The sequence below is a fragment of the Idiotropiscis lumnitzeri genome, chromosome 9, assembly GCF_059441095.1.
Source record: "Idiotropiscis lumnitzeri isolate Australia: NSW breed Sydney's pygmy pipehorse chromosome 9, RoL_Ilum_1.0, whole genome shotgun sequence".
NCBI lineage: Eukaryota > Metazoa > Chordata > Actinopteri > Syngnathiformes > Syngnathidae > Idiotropiscis > Idiotropiscis lumnitzeri.
This window is the reverse complement of record NC_142399.1, coordinates 6,432,901-6,455,227: the sequence shown is the minus strand read 5'-3', so window position 1 is coordinate 6,455,227 and position 22,327 is coordinate 6,432,901. Positions and strand designations below refer to the sequence as shown.

The 22,327-nt window shown below is 42.2% G+C and overlaps 1 protein-coding gene across 2 annotated transcripts in view; it reads right to left on the bottom strand.

Moving 5' to 3' along the window:
* The window catches only part of meis1b (Meis homeobox 1 b), an 85,173-nt gene that overhangs the window by 28,697 nt on the left and 34,149 nt on the right, over positions 1-22,327 (bottom strand). For both annotated transcript variants that reach the window (XM_088304723.1, XM_088304722.1), the window contains one exon: positions 13,015-13,160. In XM_088304723.1, the coding sequence (XP_088160849.1) occupies positions 13,015-13,160 (146 nt within the window). The remainder of the gene's footprint in view (positions 1-13,014; positions 13,161-22,327) is intronic.

Sequence of the window (22,327 nt, the reverse complement as noted above, 5' to 3'; positions counted from 1 at the left end):
GGGGGGGGGGGGGGGAGAACAGATGTTTTCATGCATTAATGAGCGCTTTTCCTCGCAAAAAAACAAAACAAAAAACATCTTTTGTTGGTTTAGGGAATTCCCTCAATGCTGCGGCCTTTTGGGGAGCGAATGGAGTTAGCGGCGTGTGGAAAGCGTAGCTCATCTTGGGTAATTGATCATCATCGGCGGCGTTTGTCTAATTCACACTCGGTGCCGTGCAAAATTGGGCTTTGCTGTGGTAGAAAGTAACAAAGTAGAAGCACTTGAGCAAATTTGGATGTCATTTATCTTTTAGGCTTCTTTCTGTTTTCAACTTCTGCAACCTCCGCATACGGGGAATAAAAGACAAATGATGAAAATGGTAAAAGGTTGAGATCTTAATTGATTGAGATTAGAGGTGTGACGATTAATCGATAAACAATCGATTATCAAACAGCAACAAAAAAATACTTTGGAGAATGGATTAATAGTTTAGAGACCTTGTTTGATTGGAAATTGTCTAAATTGTCAGAATTTCGTGAAGTCCTCCAAGAAAGCAGCCTCTTTGTTTGTCATTTTTGTTTCTAAATAAGACATTTGCAAACATTTTTGACAATTTTCTGACAGACCAAACTGGAAAAACGGAATTATCATCTCTTGTGTGTGTTTTGTGCGGATTCAATTTGAAATACTATCCTATTTTTAAATAAAGGAAAGAAAAAAATTTAAAAAAAAAATGTAAGCCAATTTATCAATCATCAACTAATCAACAAACGGGTTGATTATCAGAATAATCGTGTTAATATGGTGTTTCCATTTATCTGTTAGCATTCAGCTAGCAGGCTTTAGTGGCAAAGTTACATCGATGTTTTAAGTACACAAATGCCAATTTACGTTTTATGGTTAAGGGGAGTGACAAGCCCATTTTTTTTTTTGATGAAATCTACACTCTCATCACTCAACGACTTGAGTAGTAGTTGAGTACTGTGGCCACCTCCTCTGCTTCTGTAAAGACAGAGGATTCCGGGACATGAACGCTGACAATTAAGTCTTGACAAAAAAAAAATAATAAATTGGTTGGCGCTAAAAACGAGGGCGTGCTTCGTTAGCCGTGGCCAGCCTGTGGGGAGGCATCATCGGAGGTGGGCCGAATGTTTCGCCACACCTGCCGCCCCTTTATGGCGCGCCGGCGGGCCGCTCGTTGGACTGCGCCTGATGAGCCGGGGCTAATTCAAGAGGTGATTATGTAGTTTGCTGGACCACTAAACCTCTTTAAGGCCGTAATTACGGCCTATTTGAGCGAGGGGGGAGGGGGGGGGGTGCACTCCAAAAGGCATCGGTGAACGGCAGCCACAGCTGGAGGTGCGCCGCTGATGCCTCGGGGGCCCGGATTGCCATGAAAGTGCGTGGGGGGGCGCATCTTCCAGTGCTAACGCTAGCTGATTATTGCTAGCGCTGCTATTTTGTTAGCGCTGGAAAAGTGTTTCAATGTGACGATGTCTCAATGAAAACACTTTTAAAATCTGGATCTGGTCTAGGTTTGGTGCTGGACTGTTTGGCCTTGGCAGAGGTCCTCACTCTTCACATTTTCCACCCTTGGTAGAAACCAAATCTTAGAATGGATAATAGCAAGGAGATTGATCAATGGCGTTTTAAAAGATATTTGAAAGTAAGACACATTGTTGCAGCTTTCCTGACTTTTGTCGTTCATCTCACCCCAACTACGAAGGAATTGTGACTGCCGCTGAAAGCCGATCCCTCGGAGGAAGCAATTTGGGCACACTCTAATAACCTTGGCGATATTATTACGTTATTAGCATAATTACCCTTTTGCCCCTGACGTTTTAATTAGAACGTCAGCTTTAGGGAGGGCTGGTAAACGCTGAAAAGTAGGTGAGGTAATTTCACAATTGCTCCCTGATGCTCCGGAAGATGACGCGCGGTGACGTCTCATTCGGAGTACATCTCCACGCGGGAGATTCTCTCACCTGTCCGTGCCCTTTTCCATCCATCGGATCTATATTTAGCAAGCGTTCTCATGCTACAAAAACCCCTCCCCGCCCACACTTTTATTTTCCTTCCATTTGCCTCCTCCTCTTGTTAAGTTTCTGTTAAGTGCTCGGCCTTTTCTCTCCTCCTCCTGCTCATCTTCCCCATCAGTGCACCACTATGACAAATCAATGAGCTAATCCGTCGTAACAAACAAGTGAGCAGCGCTTGCTTCACCTCCCGATGGCGAGACGGAGGTGAAGCGTGCACCTCTTCGCAACGGGAGTCACGAAATAACTCGATTTAGTTGAGATTTTTAAAAAATATATAATATTCATGAGAGGAAGCGAGGAAAATGTCTTTTTGACACTTTTTTTTTTTTTTGCTTTGAATTCCACCATCATGACGTGCTGCTCGTCTGCATTCACCGCCCGCTTGACTGGACAGAGGAATCCTCTCACAACACTGAACACACACACACCCAAACATGAGTACACACGCGATCCATTAATTACAGCAGCTAACCATCGGAACAAAAAGTGTTGGTAAAATAACCTCATAATAGGGATGAAACGATAACGAGACCAGATTTAAAGTTAAATTTAAATCTCTCTCTCTCTCTCTCTCTCTCTCTCTCTCTCTCTCAAAAGCTTGAATGTCACAATCAGCTTGTTAAAATGGCTGCAGCCATCAGAAACATGAACAAATAACACAAGTGACAAGGACACACACGTACACGTCGTATAAGTGGGGCAGTGGACACATAAGTACATGGTATTGAGTTGCTGACTCCAGCCAGAAAAGAGATCCGACAATTCCGCGGATCACCAAAACAGCCTTAATGGATAGCGGCTAACAGCTAGCACTAATGTGATTTCACACTAAAGCAGAGTTAATATATTGCTGGCTGAACACAACCAAGCTACGCGTACACACGCACACACACCCCCACACACACGAAGGCTATGTTAAACTTTCTTCAAAGCTGCTGAACTTATTTTAAGACGTTTTAATGTAAAACTGCTGATTTGATAAATAAAAGTAGCAAAAAAAAGTGCTGAATTTTCAACTGAACTGAAGCTTGGCAAGGAAAATGCTTACATTTATGGTGAGGAACTTGAAAAAAAAAATTGATCAAGCCATGTTCTTCCAATCTTGCAGTTCCATAACTCGCCCACATTTTTTGTGGTTCATATTTGCAATTTATTTATTTTTTTAATCAATTAGCTGTATTTGTGCTAAACGTAACACTGAATGGCGCCAAAGCTAAGCTTAGCCTGGGTTGTTAGAAGAAATTATGGAAAATCTTCATCGCATGTCGATTCGACTGTGAGCCATTTATTTGAAGGGTAATCTAAGAAGTGTTTTTTTTTTTTAATCAATGGTGTCATAATTTCTCAGTGACTAATACAAACAGTAAATCTTAATAACTTTGTAGGAGGTGCTAAGTCAAATTAGGATCGTTGAGCCTTGGCGGAGGTCTCTAAAAAATGCAAAGATGAATGTCTTCATAGACACCAGCAAAATAGCTAACTTGTAACCGTATTTACCACCCTTGGACTTGCCACTCCCTCTCCAACAAATGACCACAGCGATGGCGGGGAACTCCGCATCCCACCCATGCGCTGATGTCGTCACAGTTGCGTCTATCTACGGTCATGCGCTAGCGCCCAACCTAGAATCATTTATCATTTTTAGAGTTATTAGTCTTCCTCCCCCCCACCTCCCTCCCCATACCGCAGGCGCGCACACACGCTGATAACACAGAGTTGATAATGAAAGTGAGAAAGTGTGTGAAAGACCATGTGTGCATGAAACCATCAATCAGGTCGTTGATGATGAGTGTACACACACACACACACACATACACGCGCGCACGCACACACCCACCACTCATTATGATGAGTGGACACATTCATTTTGATGTATTTGTCAATATGGTGGCCAATGTATCCCATATGCTATTGTTAGCCACACCAATTCTAAAAAACAGCTGCAAATGAAGGTCAACCATGTAAAGCGACACAATATTAATGGAGCAATCTATCTTTTGATGGATTAATTCTATTCTAATTCATTCTACTGTCCCTACCATACCATCCATACATCCATTCAATCTACCCTTTTGCCAATCTAGCCAACTTCCCATTGATGAATCCTATCAATCACGAATCCATCCATCTGCTTATCCACCCACCTTCTATTGCATCCAAATATCATTCTATTCAATTGTCAATCTTTCGGTTCAACTAGCATTTGCCGTATTTTCTGGACTATAAGGCTCACCTGTATATAAGCAAAAAATAAAATACAAAATAAATAAATAAAAACAATACACAAGCCGCACCAGGCTACAAACGGCCATTTTCTATGTTGCGCATAAAAGTACATAAACAGATTCGTAAAACAGTGCCTTTTAACACGGCAACAACTTTGCTCATTAAAACGGAACCGACCCAAGAGAAAAAAACAAAAAAAAAATCAAGATTTATTTAGCATATTTTCTCCCTACCGGTGAAAGGAAAAATCCACAGAAAAGCCGCACCTTTGTATTAGCTGCATGTTGTTGCAATGTTGTATTTTATCAACATAGGCTTCATGAGTTATTTCTTAGCTTGGTGTGGGAGAGGTCACACAGTGCCTCATTGCGAGGGTCCGTTCTGACCTCCCACTCGGGTTACAAAATATGCTTCCTTGGCCCTGCAAAGAAAAAAAAAAAAGGTCCATCCATCATTCTGTCTATCAATCAGAGAACAGATGGCCTTTCATGTAATCTGTGTCGGGACCGCTGGTTACCCCTCTGCCCTGGTCATACGGCGACCCCCCCCACCAATCACTCCCAGTTGCACACACACTCCCATGGGTCACTATTCAGCAAAGATGGCTCATCGTGCTATTGTTTTTATTTTGATACACAAACAAAAGCAAGCGTCCGTGCGTACGCGTGTGTGTGTGTGCGGGGGTGGGTGGGTGTGTGTGAGGGTCAGTCAGCAAAAAAAGATGCCCCCCTTGTCAGCCTTTGGTCTCTAGGGCCTGTCAAGAGGGATAATTGATGATGTTTTCATTACAAGGTGTGGGCCAATGTGGGGGTTGGGGGGGCTGAACGTGCGTGTGTGTGTGTGTGTGTGTGTGTGTGTTGGAGGTTGACTCAGCTGCCTTGCGTGCTTGACACCAAGTGTGTGATACTTTCAAACAGCCGTGAATACAATTTCTGAATTTTTTTTAAACCCCCTCAGACCCCACCCATAAAAAGGCGATGCAGCTTTTTTTTCCCCCAAAATGACAATGACATTTAAAAAAAATACAAATAATAAAAAAAAAAAAATACTTCATGATCAAAAATGAACATGCAGGAATGCCAGAGGAATTAAAAAGTGGCCTCATTTTGAGCATAAAAGTCAGGATAATATATTTATATAAATATTACATATATACATTATAATATAATTATAATATATATAATTATTTTATATATATATATATATATATAATAAATTTGTATTTTTCTAAAAAAAAAAGTTCCAAGGCTACGAGAAGGAAGTAATATTTTTTCAAGAAAAATGTCTCAATCAATCAAAAGAACAACAACGCATTTATCGGGATGAAAAGTGCTAATATTTTGATAGTTTAATGAGGGAAGAAAGTCACATTTTATGAGTGGATCTTGAAAGTATGAATTTATTCATGTGATAATAAATCCTTTTGTACTAATTCATTATTATCCAATGCAGGAATGTCCGAATAATTTGACGATGTGTCACAATCCATCATATCAGATCAGACATTTCGAGAGAATTTATTCGGATTTAATGGCACGCTAGGCCCTATGTGTAGGTATGCACTTTTTTTTTTATTTAATTATTTTGTGGAACCCAGTTTGAGAACCACCAAATGATTTTGATTTTGAAGTTATTAAAAATATAAATTTATCATTTATATTATATAATTATATATATATAATTATATATATATTATATATACATATATATAAATTTATAATAATTTTTCAAGAATTGTCATGCACAATAAACTTCAATTAATGGCTCAAACTGCCCAGGCCGACATCAAATCCTCCTCTCCTATGCGGCTCCACGCCGTCGCAATGACACCGCAACTCACACCGAGTGACAAACAAAAACACAAACACACACAGTGTAAGACACAAACAGCCCAAAGGCGCTCCCACCGCCTCACAGAAAGCATCTCAAAGCGTGCAAAGAACAGCACTTGTTCTCTGACGCCACGGCTGTCACGCTAGGCCGCTGGCACATGCGCGCCGCCGTCTGTCGTCTCTATGAAAAGCGTCAAAGAGCTGGCGCCTCCGATTCTGACGGCCGCTTGACTGCATTAAGATTGCAATCGCGTAAGAAGGAGACGACATGACTGCGCAGCACGCGACGAGATGGACATTGCGTCTTTGTTTGTCTTTGATGGGAGCTAAAGACGGACAGTCAGCTGATGTGCAAACATGCCCCCGCCCCAGAAAAAATAAAAAAACAATCATGGGGTAAGCGGCACTGGGACACGTGGCCTTTCGACAAAGTCTTAAGATGGCCTTGCTTGGATCGCATTGACATGCTGACAGGAAATTAGCATCGACTCCGGAAGTGATATTCCTGCAAAAAATGAACGTTCACATACAAACACTACACACGTAAGATAACACTACTCAAAAGCAAGTGAAAACAGAGTTATATTGATAAAACGTTATGTCAACTTTCTTCTCTCACAAAGTAAGTGTGTACGTCATGCATGCACGGCACCACGTTGCCCCCGAGAGGTCAACATGTACAGGTACAGCCGCTATTTGTTTATTATCACGTTTTTTTTTTTTTTTTCATCCATCTTTCCATTATCCGAAATGCTTCTCCTCACGAGGGTCACGGGAGGTGCTGGAGCCTATCCCAGCTATCTTCGGGCAGTAGGCGGGAGACACCCTGAACTGGTTGCCAGCCAATCACAAGGCACGCAACGATAAACAACCTTCCACGCTCACAATCATACCTAGGGGCAATTTAGAGTGTCCAATCAAACTGCCATGCATGATTTTGGAATGTGGGAGGAAACCGGAGTACCCGGAGGAAGCCCACGTGGCACGGGGAGAACATGAAAACTCCACACAGGAAGGCCGGAGTCGAAATCGAACCCATGACCTCTGCACTGTGAGGCCATCGTGCAAACCGGTCGGTCACTGTGTCGCCCTTTATCCATATTTTTTCAAGTTATATTGTAAATTCAGTTTTAAGCAGTCAAAGAATGTATCTTTCCTCAAAATTCAAGCGTTTAAAAGAGATAAATTGGCAACCAACGCACATTTCTACATGACTTGCAATGAAATACAAGCCCCAAGACTTGTGATTAGAACATAAGAGAAAATAAATATGATGAAGAGATAAGGGTCATTTCATATGAAGTTTACCAGGTCATTTTGTACTTGACAAAAAGAATCGAGATTGACCTTTTACTCAGAATAATAATAATTGCAATAATAATAATAATGATAATAATAATAATAATATTAATGATTATAATAATAATATTATTAATAATATTATTATTAATAATAATCACAATAATAATGATGATGATAATAATAATAATGATAATAACAATAACAATAACAATAATAATAATAATAATAATAATGCAGCTTTTCAGTAATTTTCCATTTTTTTAAATCTTATTTTCCCATTTTTTTCCCTGTAATCAGGCAGTTGTAGGTCGAACGTTTGGGACTTTCCAGCATTTTGGAATGCAGTGTTGCAAATTTCTTGGTAAGATGAAGAATTAAGATTGGGGAGAAACGACAACAGGGCTGACTGATGAAGAGGACTTTTGTCTACGAGGGCGCACTGATGATCTTGCCCCAGGTGGCGGCCGTGATGACATGTTCAGGCTCCAGCAATAAACAGCCTCAGACTGACGCCGTCTTTGGCCTCTTTCGGCGCCCGCAGGAGCGCTTGGCATATCCGCTGCAATCGCGTCGGCGAGATCTCGATTGTCTCGACAATTACATGTCATGAAGAGTGACGAATGGCGATGTGCTCGCACGGCATCGGATGCTAAATTCTTGTTACGTGGCACACTTCCTTGAAAGTGCTGCTCGCAAAAGAAAACGCAGCATATCCAATAGATTGACGAGGCCTCGTTTCGGTATAAATGTGCAAGCTTTGTGCTTTGAGATCTTGAAATTAAGCAGAAAAGCAATTTTAAAAATAAGACCAACTCTCATCATTTGACCGTACTGGGAGCTGAAAGAAAGCGCTAATTCGGGGTATCACATCATTATGCTTCGCTAAAACTGGAATATCCACATTGTCGCTGCACAATCTTGCACTTTATTACATTGACATGCGGAAATCTGGATTTTCCCACAATTACGTTTAAAATAAGGCCCAAGTGCTATGAATTTTTAAATTTATTTATTTATTTTTTTTTTTTTTTAAGATCAATGTCATTACTGATAATTGGCCGGATAAAATTCCGATAACTATTTAATGGGCCGATTCATTAAAAAAAAAAAAAATGTAATGAATAAAATGACTTCTTTGTAAAACTTTAACACTTATGACAGTAAAAAAAATAAAAAGAATTAATCTGCAATTCCTACCCCGACTTGCTAATACAACATTTCGCTATGCTGGGTTGAGTGCAAACTTTGACTTTTTAATTCAATCTACTAGTAACCACAAAAAAAAGAAATAAATATAAATCGTACATTTTTAGAAAAAAAAAAATACAAGATAAATAAGAAGATTATTATCCTGTATTTAGCTAGTTCATTCTCAGTTACATCCATATTGTGATTTATTATTTCCGATTTTATTTTTTTCCATCCATCCATTTTTTGCCGCTCATCCGGGGTCGGGTCGCGGAGGCTGCAATGCCCCTGGACGGTTCTTCCAGCACACGACGGTTCCTGTGCCAGTGCATGAAAGAGTGATGTCAGTTTTTCTGTGTGTGTGCTTTGAGCTGGTACAAAAGCGTTTAAATTAGCCTCTAATTGTATTAACTCTGGATTACGCCTTCCATTTGGATTTTTTTTTTTTTTTTTTTTACACGCTCTCTTGGTGCGTTTTATACGTTTTAAAAGGGAGAAAAAGTGGCGGCGATGGTTGGGAGGGAGCGGGCTGGGTCAGAGGGTGCTTGCATTGTGGGACTGGCTTCGTTTACGAGCTGTGATCGCGGCCGCCTCTCGTTACACCGACAGTGTGTACAAATAGGCAGGGAGCTCAGCCAGCTATGGGAGTGTTAGCGATAATGTGGACGAGATTGCGTCCCAGTCTGCCAGCTCACACGCGAACAACACCGCCCCTCCTTGTTCGAGGCAGGCAGCCATGAATGTGAATAACAGTTGCGGGTTGGGAGGGGGCATTGGAGCAAGCATTGGGGGGGGGGGGGGGGGGCATACTTGTGAATTCCATCTAATTACTCCATCACATAATTTCACAAATTGCCTTTTCAGAGGGGAGAGGGGAGCGGCGGCGCGGGGGGCGTCGGGGGATCGGAGGCCCGAGCTTTCATTTACTACTCATTTCTTGTTAAATTAAACAAGAAAATACCATTTGGATGGAAGCAAAAAGGGGTTAAGGGGAGCAGGGTGTAGATTCCTAACGCATGATGGGATACTTTGAAGAAGCAGTACCATGTTTCCTCCTCAGAGGCCAGCGCAGACACTTTTGCCAAGGCGGAACAGGCATCCGGGTGCTTTTCTTTTTTGTTTCCACCAAGAGGTCCAGTTTGAAATGGTGAACGATGATGCTTTCACACTTTATGACATTTCGAGGGGAAACGGTCACACAATATCCCGATCGTACCATTTTTCAGCACCCTTTAGGTCAACATAGTGCGGTTGGGTTAGCTTGAATAGGGCGGAGCTAAAAACGTCGCTCTCCACTGATTGGTCGACAAGACTATTTTATCGTCCATGTTGGTTAACGCCATGAACATTTTGAGACCGTGCGTTTTATCGATATTAATGGATGACACATTCTGTGGAGAAAACACCTGATACTAACTTCAATTTTCAAAAATGTCATTTAAAAATCCTAGGCGAATTTTGTTCTTTGTATGTAAAAAAAAATAATAAATGAAAAAAATTCAGTCCAGTTTAGTTCAATTATAAGTCAACATTGCATAGCATAGCACTTCAATTTATTACGTTTGTGTCACTTATTGAATGATATGCACAAATTTTGTTCATATTTAAAATAGTGTCATTTTTTGTCATACATCTGGCAGCACTGATGAAGAATTATGCCCCCGCCCCCTCCAGCATTTAAGTTACCCATCCCTGGTCTAAATTATAGATGGCATTCAAAATTAGAAATGAATAACTTTTCTCGCTAGAATTGGGTTTAAGACTTCAGATGAAAAACTCCAGAAGCTTAAATAAGATGCCGAAACAGCTGGATGCTCCCGTCACCGCCTACTACATCTCCTGGCAGCTTCAACCCGCCAACCCACCTTCGCTTGCACTCCGGCACAACAGCGCCTCCCCTGAGGGCCCCAACGTGAGCGGGGAGCCCAATGCTCGAGTCTAGTTTTTGCTGTATCAACATCTTTTCCTGCGTGTGCACTCAATTATTAAATACACTTGAAAGATAATGGTGGGATTTGTTTGTGTGCAATTGGTATCTGACAAAAAGCAGAATCTGAGACACCGAGGCAGCTCGTAAGTGTGGCATTAACTGGAAAGTAGTGCGATTAAAATGATGGCAATGCAATAAAAATGATGCGCGTGATAAAAGCAGGCCGCCGCAGTTATTCACAGATAACTGCCAGATAGTCTTGTTTCCGTGAAGCAGGATGGCACTAAACTATCGGCTCATTTGTACCATCCACCAATTGGTTGATAGTGAACTGTCACTTCCGTGTAATTGTGGAGTAATAAAAGTAAAATGTTAAGGCATGAATCGTGGTAGGAAGAGAAATTCATATCCGCTCCCCCTTTATTCAGATTCTCACTAAAACCTCTTCTCGAAAAAGTTTGCATGAAAACTTTATTTCTTACTGGGGCCTCGATAGCCAAGTGAACAAAGCCAACTCAGAATGACGTCCGCCCAAGAGTGGCTTCAAGTGTGGCACGTATGCTGACTTTGACCCAATCCGAGCACTGAATCTTTTTGAAGAACCAGAGCGTGGCCTGCCCAGATTGTTGTCCGCCCGAGAGCAGCTTCTGATCGTACACAAGCCGTTCCCCCTCATTGACTGTTACATTGTTTAAAAATGGCACAAAGACTTAATCAGAGTACAGTGTTCCCTCACGAGATCGTTTACAACCCCGCTACGACATTTATTATTATTTTTTTTTTAAAGTGGACGTTTTTTAAGGGTTTTGACAGTATACTTAGTTACTGGATTGCCCTCGCATGTGGGAAAGAAAAGCCACAGCCACTATACACTTTGCAGCTGTCTAATTAGCTGGGAGAACAATAAAAGAAATCAGCACATGCACCACAAGGCGGCCTCTTAAAGGTACATGCAGACGCATGAGTCATTTGTGTAAAACATAATTTAAAACAGTGTTTAAAGACTATGGGGAAGGGAAAATCTGTTAAAATTTTATTTATTTATTTATTTGTTTTTGTAATTTATATATATATTTATTTATTAATATCTATGTATTTATTTTTATTTATTTATTTTTATGTATATATTTTATTTATTTATTTATTTATTTATTTATTTTTGTAATTTTTATATATATATATTTATTTATTTATTAATATCTATGTATTTATTTGTATTTATTTATTTATATATATATATATATATATATTATTTATTTATATTTATTTATTTATTTATTTATTATGGTTTCTGTATATTTCAGATTCTGGGTCTGCAACGAATCCCCCGTGATTAATGGAGGTTCACTGGACTATAATTACGAAATTTTTTGGACATTTACATCTGGAGTGTAAATCCAGCTTTGTATGCTGAGGGCATGAAGCGAGCCCGCAGTGTTGGCGTGACATTTCGGGTTGGATGAGTTCAAGTGTAAAGATGAACTCCATCAAGCCCTCACTGAGCGAGGAAGTGCCCTGGTGTGATCTTGTGGTCCGCTGCTGCTGCTATCAGCACATCGAGTGAAATCACAAGCCGCTGCTCACCGTTTTGGTTCTCTTTTGAAAGAATGACATATTTGTTTTTAATAAGCGCTCCGTCAAAGCGTCTCCACAAGCCGCGAGCCCGGGGGGCGTGCCTCGCTCGCGGCAGATGACAACACAAAGTGTGTGTTTATGAGCGAGAGGTGCAGCGTGACAGTAGAAGAAGAAGAAGAAGAAGAAGAATGAGAGGGGCTGTGATCCGGCGAGCATTTGATGTGTTGTTTAGCGTGATAAAAACCAAAGTGGCTGCGGTCGCGTCGAGATGTTTTTCACACGAAATGTGATGCTGAGAGCGACTGAGGATCAAAATGGCGTCTGCCATTTGAAAGTAATCGCTTAAAATATTTCTGGCCCAAATTCAAGAAAAATGGCATCAATTTAGTGACATCGGTGGCAATACAGGAAGGCAGGTCTTTACGAGAAACCCAAATCCAAGAGAGAGGAGCAGTCTGTGCCAACTGAGTGAATGGAATTCTTCTCATGCGTTGTATTTATATGGACAAAGCAGAAAGCCAAATTTAAGAAATGACAGTACCACATGCCAACCAAGTGAAAGGAATCATTTCAAAGGTTCTATTCCGCAGTTTTTAAAAATCATTGAAAAAACAAATTAAGTCTTTTCTATCTTTTGAGAAGAGGGAAAAGCAAGTCGCAGAGAGCATATTTAATGACTGACTACATGTAAAATTTAAAATCAAATTACATTAACGCATTCGCTGCCATTGACGGGTATATAAGTCAGAAAGTGCGTTCTTTTAACTTGGGCTGGCAGTGATGAGTTAAAATCAAATCCAAAGAACTGTTTTATAGGAATGAGATCGAGCCAAAGACTCAGAGAGAGGAGAACTACATGCTGACTGGATGAATGGAAAGGTGGATTCATTTGAAGTCAAGCAAAATCCAGTCAGGGATTGTTTCCTCAATCCAAACTCACCGTTAGGTGCTGGAAGAGCCACGCCCGCATGATATTGGTGGCCACCTTAGGGAAGATGCCCCTCTTTTTGTTGCGCTTCTTCTCCTTATCTGGGTCGTCGTCGTCGCCCGTGCTCGGCGAGGCCACACTGTTGTCCAGCCCGTCGCCTGTTGAGGGGGGGGGAGAAAAAATAAAAAAAAGGGAATAAAAAAGAGGGCGAGAGATTAGACGTGCCATTTGTTGACGTCAAGCACCTCAAAAGGCGATGAAATAGGAATAGGAATTCCCGGGTGGTTGGCGGCGGGCTTTGTATGCAAACGCAACAATAGCCCAAAGTGAAATGCGCATCATAAATGCATTCATTTTTAATACTTTTATAAATATCCTTGCCTTTCATAACCCCCACAGTCAAAACACAGCGCGCATCCCAGCACAAAGGACTTGTAAGGTCGCATTTCCCCACTCAGCCATCCTGGCCCGCGCAGAATTGAAACTGACAGAGAGATTTAGTCTTTATTATCCTGCATGTGTGGAGTGTGGAGGGACTCACGCTAGAAAACAGTAACACGGTGATACAAAAGGGGAGGCTGCCGAATAAAAGGCAGAGCGAAAAAAAAAGAGCGCTAACAAAGCTAGCTGCTTTTCATAACAATGGCGTCACGGCTGCTTACAGCAACCTGTAGCCCTTCGATAAGGTGCTATATTAAGGACAGTTCACCTCACCTAAGGGGGGGGGCGGCTTAAGATGGGTGGGGGCTTTTTCAAAGGAATTTTTTCTTTGCATTCTGGCATATATCGCACCTATATATACACACGCACGTCTCACCAATTACCGTTAGCGCGCCGTATGAGCTTAATTGTTGCGATCAGTATTCAAAATAAGTCGGCACATGACATTCATCAAAGAAACACGATCGGCGGTAAACAAGCGACTGAGCTGAGCTGCGAGTGTGTAGAGAGAAAAAAGAAAATACAAATAAAAAGCTTGGCGAGAATTGGCTGCGGTTATTTATTGATTACAGACAAAGCACTTCTAAAGCTTGCTCAGCTTCCAACGGCGCGCGAGCGACACCTCGCTAAACCCCGAGCGCATTGATAATTAATGGGGATGTTGGCGCTAATCCGGCTGGAGATGACTTTTTTCCACGCCCGCCGCCATCAGCGGAATAATCAGCGGCCTAAAACCCGGGGCCTTTGCTCCCCATTACCTCGGGCAAAAGAATTCCTGAAAGCGCGCCTGCGGGGCACCTGAATTATACACGCCATTAGGATAGCGAACGCGCCCAGATCCGTACTGCCCGCTCCCGCAAAACCGAGACGCATATGCGCACATATGGAGCGCTTACAATTTTCCAGACACAAAGGTGCTAATGTTCATAATGCAAATATGCATAGGAAGATGGCGGGAGTATGTGGACGCACTGCTTTTAGCCAAAAGATGTGTTTCGACTAGAAGGACGGGGAACATTTGGGGGACCACCTACTGTATTGTCGAAATTTAGTCCCAGGATGAAAGAGCTGCTAGAGGGTTACTTTGGGCCAGGCTCTGAATCTATCTGATTGGATCCTTCTAGTTACAAGAACTAAAATTATCAAGCACTGCAACTGTACTCCAGAAATTCAAATTTCAGGGAGTTGTATGTTTGGAGTGCAGAAAGTTCTACTATCAAGAACTGATCAAACTTGTACCCAAGATGCACGTCAACCACAGGAACGAGGAACTTTTTGCAGGACCTATGCAAGGTTGGACCGCAGAAAGGCTCAATTTTGTTACAATGGTCTAGATCAGGTGTGGGCAAACTACGGCCCGGGGGCCACATGCGGCCCGTTAAAAATTTCAATCCGGCCCGCCGAAGTTGAAAAAAATGAAATGAATTTTAATCATTTTATTTTCTAAATACTGTGGTTTTTCAAAGACAAATATATTGTTGGAATGCTTTTGTTCACTTTCATTTAAAATTAAATGTTTGTTTTTTTTCTCCGATAAGGTGAGGTTACCAAAACTTTCCATCCATCTGCTCCTGGTTCGGCCCCTCTGTCAAATTTTAGAATCCATTGTGGCCCGTCAATACAAAAGTTTGCCCACCCCTGGTCTAGATTTAATTCCAGGAACGACTAACACCAAGAACAAAAGTTTAGCTAGCATGTCAACCGCAGGAACATCACCCCAGAACTCTGCAATGATCATTGCCTGTTTGGAACTTTGTCCAAAATTTAGTTCCGGGTTAACTCATCAGGGCCAAAAGAGGCCGGCTCTGAGCGTCTGAACATGTGCAATTGGAATCTTTGAGTCCCAGGAAATCCAAGTAGCACAAAGTTCCGGGTACTCTAAGAGCAGGAAGCAGAGAAAGCGACATTTTCAGGGAATCATTGTGCGTCTCAATTTAGCTCTAGTATCTGCAACTTGTCAAACTTGTACCCATGACGCATCACTACCACAGAAACAGGGAACACTTCAAGGACCACTGTGCTTTTGGACTACGGAAAGTCAAAATGGAGCTGGAATTGTCCAAATTCATCTTGCGGAACAACAAGTACCAAAGTTTCTGTCACATATTAACCACAGGAAGAGATCCTAGGACTAGGATCTCTTAGATGAGCTTTGCCTGTTCGGAAATATTGTCTAAAATCGGAGTTATTTATCAGGACCAAAAGAAGATTCTGCGCTCGAGAGGCAATACTTTGAAGAAGTCCGGGAATGTCCGTGCCGGGTTCTGGATGTCTCAACAAATGCGACTGGAACATTTAAATCGAGTACCTCAAACTTTAAGAGGCCAGTCAACTACAAGATCTTTACTTGAGACTTTTGGAGGACCATTGTCAGGGCCTTCAAACCCTGAAAGGTGGCTACTTTTGAGAGATCTAGAAACCTATGAGATAGTCTACAGTGCTGAACATTAGCCTCGAATTGAATCGCCGTTTGAATTTATATCTGAGGTAAATTAAAAAAAAAAAAAAAAAAGCTATAAATTCGACCCCAGGAACAGCCAAACTCATAAAACCTATACTATGGAACTCTAAAACTACAATTCCCAGAATGCAACAGCAGGTTTGGGGTCATGAAGCTAATACAACACTGGAAAACTGCATATTTGGTGGAAAACAAACTCTTGTAGGCTTGTTTGTGAGAAAGTAGCGTGTAGTCAACGGGTAAAAAAAATAAAAATAAAAAGACCATTGTCAACATTTGATTTAAAAAACATTTTTTTGTTTGGAGGCTGAGCACCCACAAGTTCAGACAGTGCGTGTGTGCGTGTGTACGGGCGGGTCCGTCCGTTTGTAATCCAAGAGCAGGTTTTCATTGGAAGCAAATGCTCTGAATCCGCTGTAAAGACCAGCTCATGTTCAGCAAAGCCTACAATAACAAACCCAGGGGCTCGTCCCGTGCGAGTTGGGAAAACAGAAGCAAATGGCGAAGGCGAGCCAGCGAGACAGCGAGCGAGCGAAGGCGGGAGGAAAGGGAGGGAGGGAAGCATGAGAAGTATAGCAAACAACGGGTTAAAAGATGCGTGCCTTGTTCTCGTTTCCTCGTACATTGCGCCAACACGTCACTTTTAAACCAATATTCAAATGTTTTTTGTAATTGCATCAAAATGCAAAATAAGGCTTTCAAAGTTGGGTTTTAAGACAGGGTTAGGGATTGAAAGTAGGGTTTCAAAGCTAGGACCTGGGTGACGGGTTCAAATTAGGTTTCAAGAGAATGTTCGGATGTTTGAAAGGAGGGTGAGGGTTTCAAACAAGTCTTATTGTCGAACATATCAGGTTTCAAGCTTGAGTTACGGTTTCAAGTTAGGGTTTTAAGGAAATGCAGGTTAGGGTTTCATTATCAGAGTTAGGGTTTCAAAGCAGTGTTCAGTTTCCAACAAAAGACGACAGTTTTCATGTTAGGGTTTAAGACGGGGTTTCAAGTTTTGGTTTCAAGCAAGTGCTAGGATTTCATTTTTGGGTTTCAAACCAGGGTAAGGCTTTCAAACTAGGACAACAAATTAGGATTTCAAGCCACGCTGAAGGGTTTCAGGACAAGGGTTAGGACTTGAAAGTGTGGTATCAAACCTGGTTTAAGATTTTCAAATCAGATTTTAAAAAGTGGTTTCGACAAATGTACTATTTTTACAAAGTGGGGTTTTGTGTTGAAACTCAACGCCTTCTTCCTCACTTTCCGCTGCAGGGTGAGCCTCGCACACCGCGGTTATGATTATGCTGACGCTTTTTTGGTTTGGGTGACGCTTAGGCATATCTGGCAGGCAGACCGCAGAGGAAGTGCCGTCAATTTGATACCGATCACTTGGGCCAGGTCTGGGGCTAATTTCTGCTCAGGGAAGAGTGGCGGCCGCCTCTGGAGGAGGAAGCGGATGAGGTGGAGGAGGGAAGGAAGGTGGTCGACATGATGAGGAAGTGTTACCTCACAAAAGGCATGAAAGATGGATTCAAGAGAAAAGACACAAATATAGCTTCTTTTTTTTTTTTTTTTTTTAAATTCTTTCAAATTAGGGTTTTCAACCAGGGTTAGGGTTTGAAAGTTGAGTTTTGACTTTCAAATTGGGGTTTCCAAATTCAAAAGTAGGGTTGCAAACAAGGGGTACGGTTTCAAATTCACATCTCAATCTTGGTTTAGTAGGGATCTAGCCAGGGTAAGGGTTTGAAACCACGATTGGGGTTTCAGATTAAGCTATTAAAACAGGGTTAGGGTTTTCAATGAGCATTTTAAGACAGAGTTCAGGTTTGAAAAATACCCAAGTACATCACAAGTGGACAATCTAAGCTGGTTCCTGGGTGTCCGCAGATTGCAATATCATTACATCATCAAGCGTCAAGTGGCCACGTTCAAGATGGCCGTGCTTGCACCACAACACCCCAAACACACTCCAGATATGACAACAAGCAGGAAGAAGAGGTTGAAGAAGGGCTGAATCAATGAAGGGTGGTGCTTGGCCGTGGGGGTGCGAGGCTGGATAGTGGGTGCACAGTCGTGTGTGTGTGCGTGTGCAACATGCGTGCATGCATGCATGCATAGATGGGCATCGGTCTGTGTGCGTGCGGCATTTTCTTTATGCATGTATGTTTCCGAGCGGCAAGTGTGTGTGCGTGTGTGTGTGTGTGTGTGTGGCAATTAAGGAGCAGGCCAGTGACTGGAAGAAGCCAGGGGCAATTGAAATGCCCCGGGGCCAACCAAGGGAAAGAATATTTTATCAGTCGCCTCACACGCTGAGTACACACACACACACACACACACACCCCCGCACATTTATATATATAAATATATACACACACTCACTGGGAGCGAACAGATAATGACGTAAAAAGTAGGTTAGCCTCGGCCGCATTTGGCCAAGCATTTCCACTAGCAGCGTTAGCATTAGCCCATTCCATGCTTATTCAGCTCGGGTGGCTTTTACTTTTGGTTTTTAATTCCTGCTTCGTTCATTTCGGCTTCAACTTTTTTTGTCGGGAAAGGAGCGTGGATGTTTGAATACATTTGGAAAAAAACAATCAATTTTTTTTTAAATAAAGATGTGCAATTGACATTTGGAATAAGTGGTTTGTAATGAATAATGAAAAGTAAACAATATTTATTGGGATTTTATTCCAATACGACGATTTGGGGTAATCAAAAATCACAAAACACGTTAAAATGTACTTTGTAAGTTCTTGCGTAATGTTTTTAAGAGGACTAAATGTGAGCAACAGGCAACAGATGAATTTCGGATCATTTTTGATGCATCCGTCACGGGATTTACAATACAATACAACTTTATTGACATTCAGCCGATGTGTTGAAGCTGGTGAAATTTGTCTGACGTTGGTCGACAATGACGTCTACGAAATATCAAATAGCCCAGATTGACGTTGCAATTAAAAGTGTGTATTAGGACTATGTGTTGAGCAGGGTTATGATAGTTTTAGTTTTATTTTATATTTTTGTTTTTTTTTAATTCTGTTATTTAGAGTTTTCACAGCGGGTGTGTTAGTTTTTATTTTTCAAAAATAAGACATTTTAATTTTTTTTAATTTGAATAGATATCATATATACATCATGACCACACACACTTTATTTTACCACAATTAAAAAGAAAACCACACACAAAGCGTGGCTTAGTCTTCCGTCTCCAATCCACATAAGAGGAGGCCTCAACAAAAGAGCGCAATCGAGACAGCTAATGACGCTTCATCTCTTTTGTGTTACGTCTCAAGGCGAACGCTGACATTATCGGGCGCTATCTAGGCTAATCTGTTATGATCTGATTACGAGCCGTCGCTCGCACGCGCCACGTCGGAGGTGTCGGACGTTTTAACGCAGCCTGCAAAAAAAAAAAAAATGAACGGCCGCCAATTTCTGCCACTCGGTCATGTGCGAAACGACGGCGTCTCGCTTCCGGCGCCACGTGGGAGAATTATGACATTTAAGCTTTCTAATATACCCATTTGTTTCCCCGCAAGTGCCAAGAGCACTAAGGGTGATGAATATTAGCTTTGTGCCAGATGTCATGAGCACGGGAATCGTTTACAGATGGCTCAACGCTTTTTTTTTTTTTTTGTTTTGTTTTTTGAGGAAATGTTTGTGTGAGATTTTATGGAGCGTGAGTTGGATTTGAGAGGGAGAAAAAGTGCTTTGAGGTGATGTCACGTGAAGGCTCATTCCTGCGTTGTCAAGTGACCTCCGCTGAGCTCGTCTCCCGCGGGCCCCCGGCCGGCCGGCTCTTTTTGGAGTTTCACGAGCAGAGCGTCTCACATGACGGCGGGCAGGCCAAAGCAGGCGAGACCCGGGCCTCGGGGCCTCGCTATCGTGTTCCACACGGGAGACGCGCTAGGCTCTCGTGGAGCAGGTGAGAAAGCCAGCAGAAATCCAGGTGCTGCTCACAGAGGCGACATTCACGCAGCGGGGAAAATCACAACCAGCTTGGATTTTTCTTTTCGCTCGTGTGTGACTTTTTCTTGGCAACGACATGCGATCAAATCTGGAAAAGATCGGTCGTACAACGCGGTGTTGAAATCCTGTCCACGTTGATCGAACATTACAGTAACGTCTTTGGAATATCATTTCCGCTTAAACGGTTTCAGACCGCACTTCAAAATGGCTCTCGCACGCTGTCTTCGGGCAGTAGGCGGGGGGGACACCCTGAACTGGTTGCCAGCCAATCACAGGGCACACAAAGACAAACAACCGTCGGGGCTCAGAATCACACCGAGGAGCAATTTCGAGTCCTCAATCAACCTACCATGCATGATTTTGGAATGTGGGAGGAAACCGGAGCACCTAGAGAAAACCCACACAGACACGGGGAAGACATGCAAAGTCCACACAGCAAGGCCGCAGCCGGAATCGATCCGACGACCTGGGAAGCCATCGTGCTCACCAGTCGGCCACCGTGCAAAAGTCCAATTAAAATAAAATTGTAAAAGGGGGGCACTTATTTATCAGTGTATCAGCATCCTAGGGCGGGTTCCCAAAGAGCTTTACAAAGCCAAACATTCACTTATTTGCAAACAATCCAACGGACTAGAAAATACAGCGGCAGCTGCATTGCACGCTCGTAGCTGCCTGACGCTCTTTTAACTCCTAGAATGTCAAAATAGTGAAAAAGGGCTTACTTTAACCGGGATCACGCTTAGCATTGTGGCCAATACAAAATAAATTCATCACACCGGTAGGCATCAGCGGCATCCTAAAGCTAAAGCTAAAGCTAAAGCTAACTAGCTGATGAGACATTCTCCCTTGGGCAAATGGTTTGAATGTTTTTTTTGCCATGCATGCCGGCTCACGGCAAAGGTTTGATACATTGCGCTTCATTGAGCGTGCTGCTGAACAGTCAATTTAAAGCTAATGAACTAATTTCAGGCTGAGGTCGTCGAAAACCGGAGTTAGGACCACAAGCTGAAGTGGACGGTGATTTGAAGTCGCATTTATAAATACTATGTGAGCAGAAAGAAACCCCCCTAACCCCCCCTCAAAAAAAAAAAACTTCTCCATAGACAAACAGCGCATTCCCAGCAATCCTTACTGGGTTATGCAGGACTCACAAGAAAAAGGGGGCGGGCAGTGGAGTAGGAAAAAAAGTGGCTCTTATTGTATTCAGGCCATTCATAAGCTTGAAAGCGGGGGTGGTGTGCGAACAGGGGGGGAGCCTCCCATCGCCCAAATATTCTGAACATGTTGGAATTCCTGGGAGATTCCAAAGCGGGGGTACACTTTCAAAAGCATCTCTCCTTTTACGGCGCCAAAAAACAGACGCCCGTGCCTTTTATTATATTTTTTTTTCCTTCACGGGATGTTCCACGGGGCAACGTTCCAAAAAAAATGGCTACTAGAAGTATTCTAAACACACTTAGACACAAAAAAATCTCTGTGACCAAAGCTTTTTTTTTTTTTTCACTCCGCGGATGGAGAAGAGGCGAGAGAAATGCCCACCGACTGCGCAGTATTGGGCTCATAATGACATGCGCTGTGGACAAAACAAGACGGCGGCGTCTAGACTTTCCCTTCCTGCCCGCGCCAGAGAGCCACGCCACTATTTTGGGATCGCAATGCAGTCAGATCACATCCCTCCGCCAGGGTAGATTTCACTTAGCGGCACATAAAAACAAACAACAACAAAAAAAAAAAAAAAAAAAACGGGGAATTGTCATGACGAAAAAAGTGCAATGGGGTCAAGTTGACTTTGCTGCCGAGTCACAAAAGGCATGTTGTCGTGGTTAAAAGTGGACTTTTGTTGTAGTTTTTAATGACGCCATAGTAGACACGTTTGATGGAAGCGCTTTCTTTTCCTTGAACACTTTACTTTTGTTCCCTTAAAATTGTGTTTCACTCCTTAAAGAGGAAGTCAAGTCAAAAACATTCTTTACGCTAATATGTTCTATGCGCCCCACTAGCCTCAAGATGGTATAGGAATAGAAATTAAGCAACAAAAAACACCCGTTTTAGCCCATTTCAGGGGGCGGCCATTTTGTCACAGTGCCTACCTGGGCAGTATAATCCAAAACACCCAATCTTGATGACGTCTACGGAAGCAATCATCCACATTGTAGAAATCCTCACGTGCGCAGTCATTGCAAAAGATTATGCATGCAGATAATTGTTATTTTTGACCCAATTTGACAAAAATTCCAAAATCGTTCGTCCGCTTGGTCATGATGGAATATTTTGCGTCAAATTTTAAGGTGGAAAAAAAAAAGAATATAATCCATTTTGCAATACAGTTCTGACTAAGGGTGTTCCGATCAGGGTTTATAATGCTGCTAATTCCAATCATTCATGAGTGAAATCGGCAGATACCATTACCGATTAAGATCGCATGTATTACCCGCACGTTTTACAATTGTAGAGCTACAAAGTACG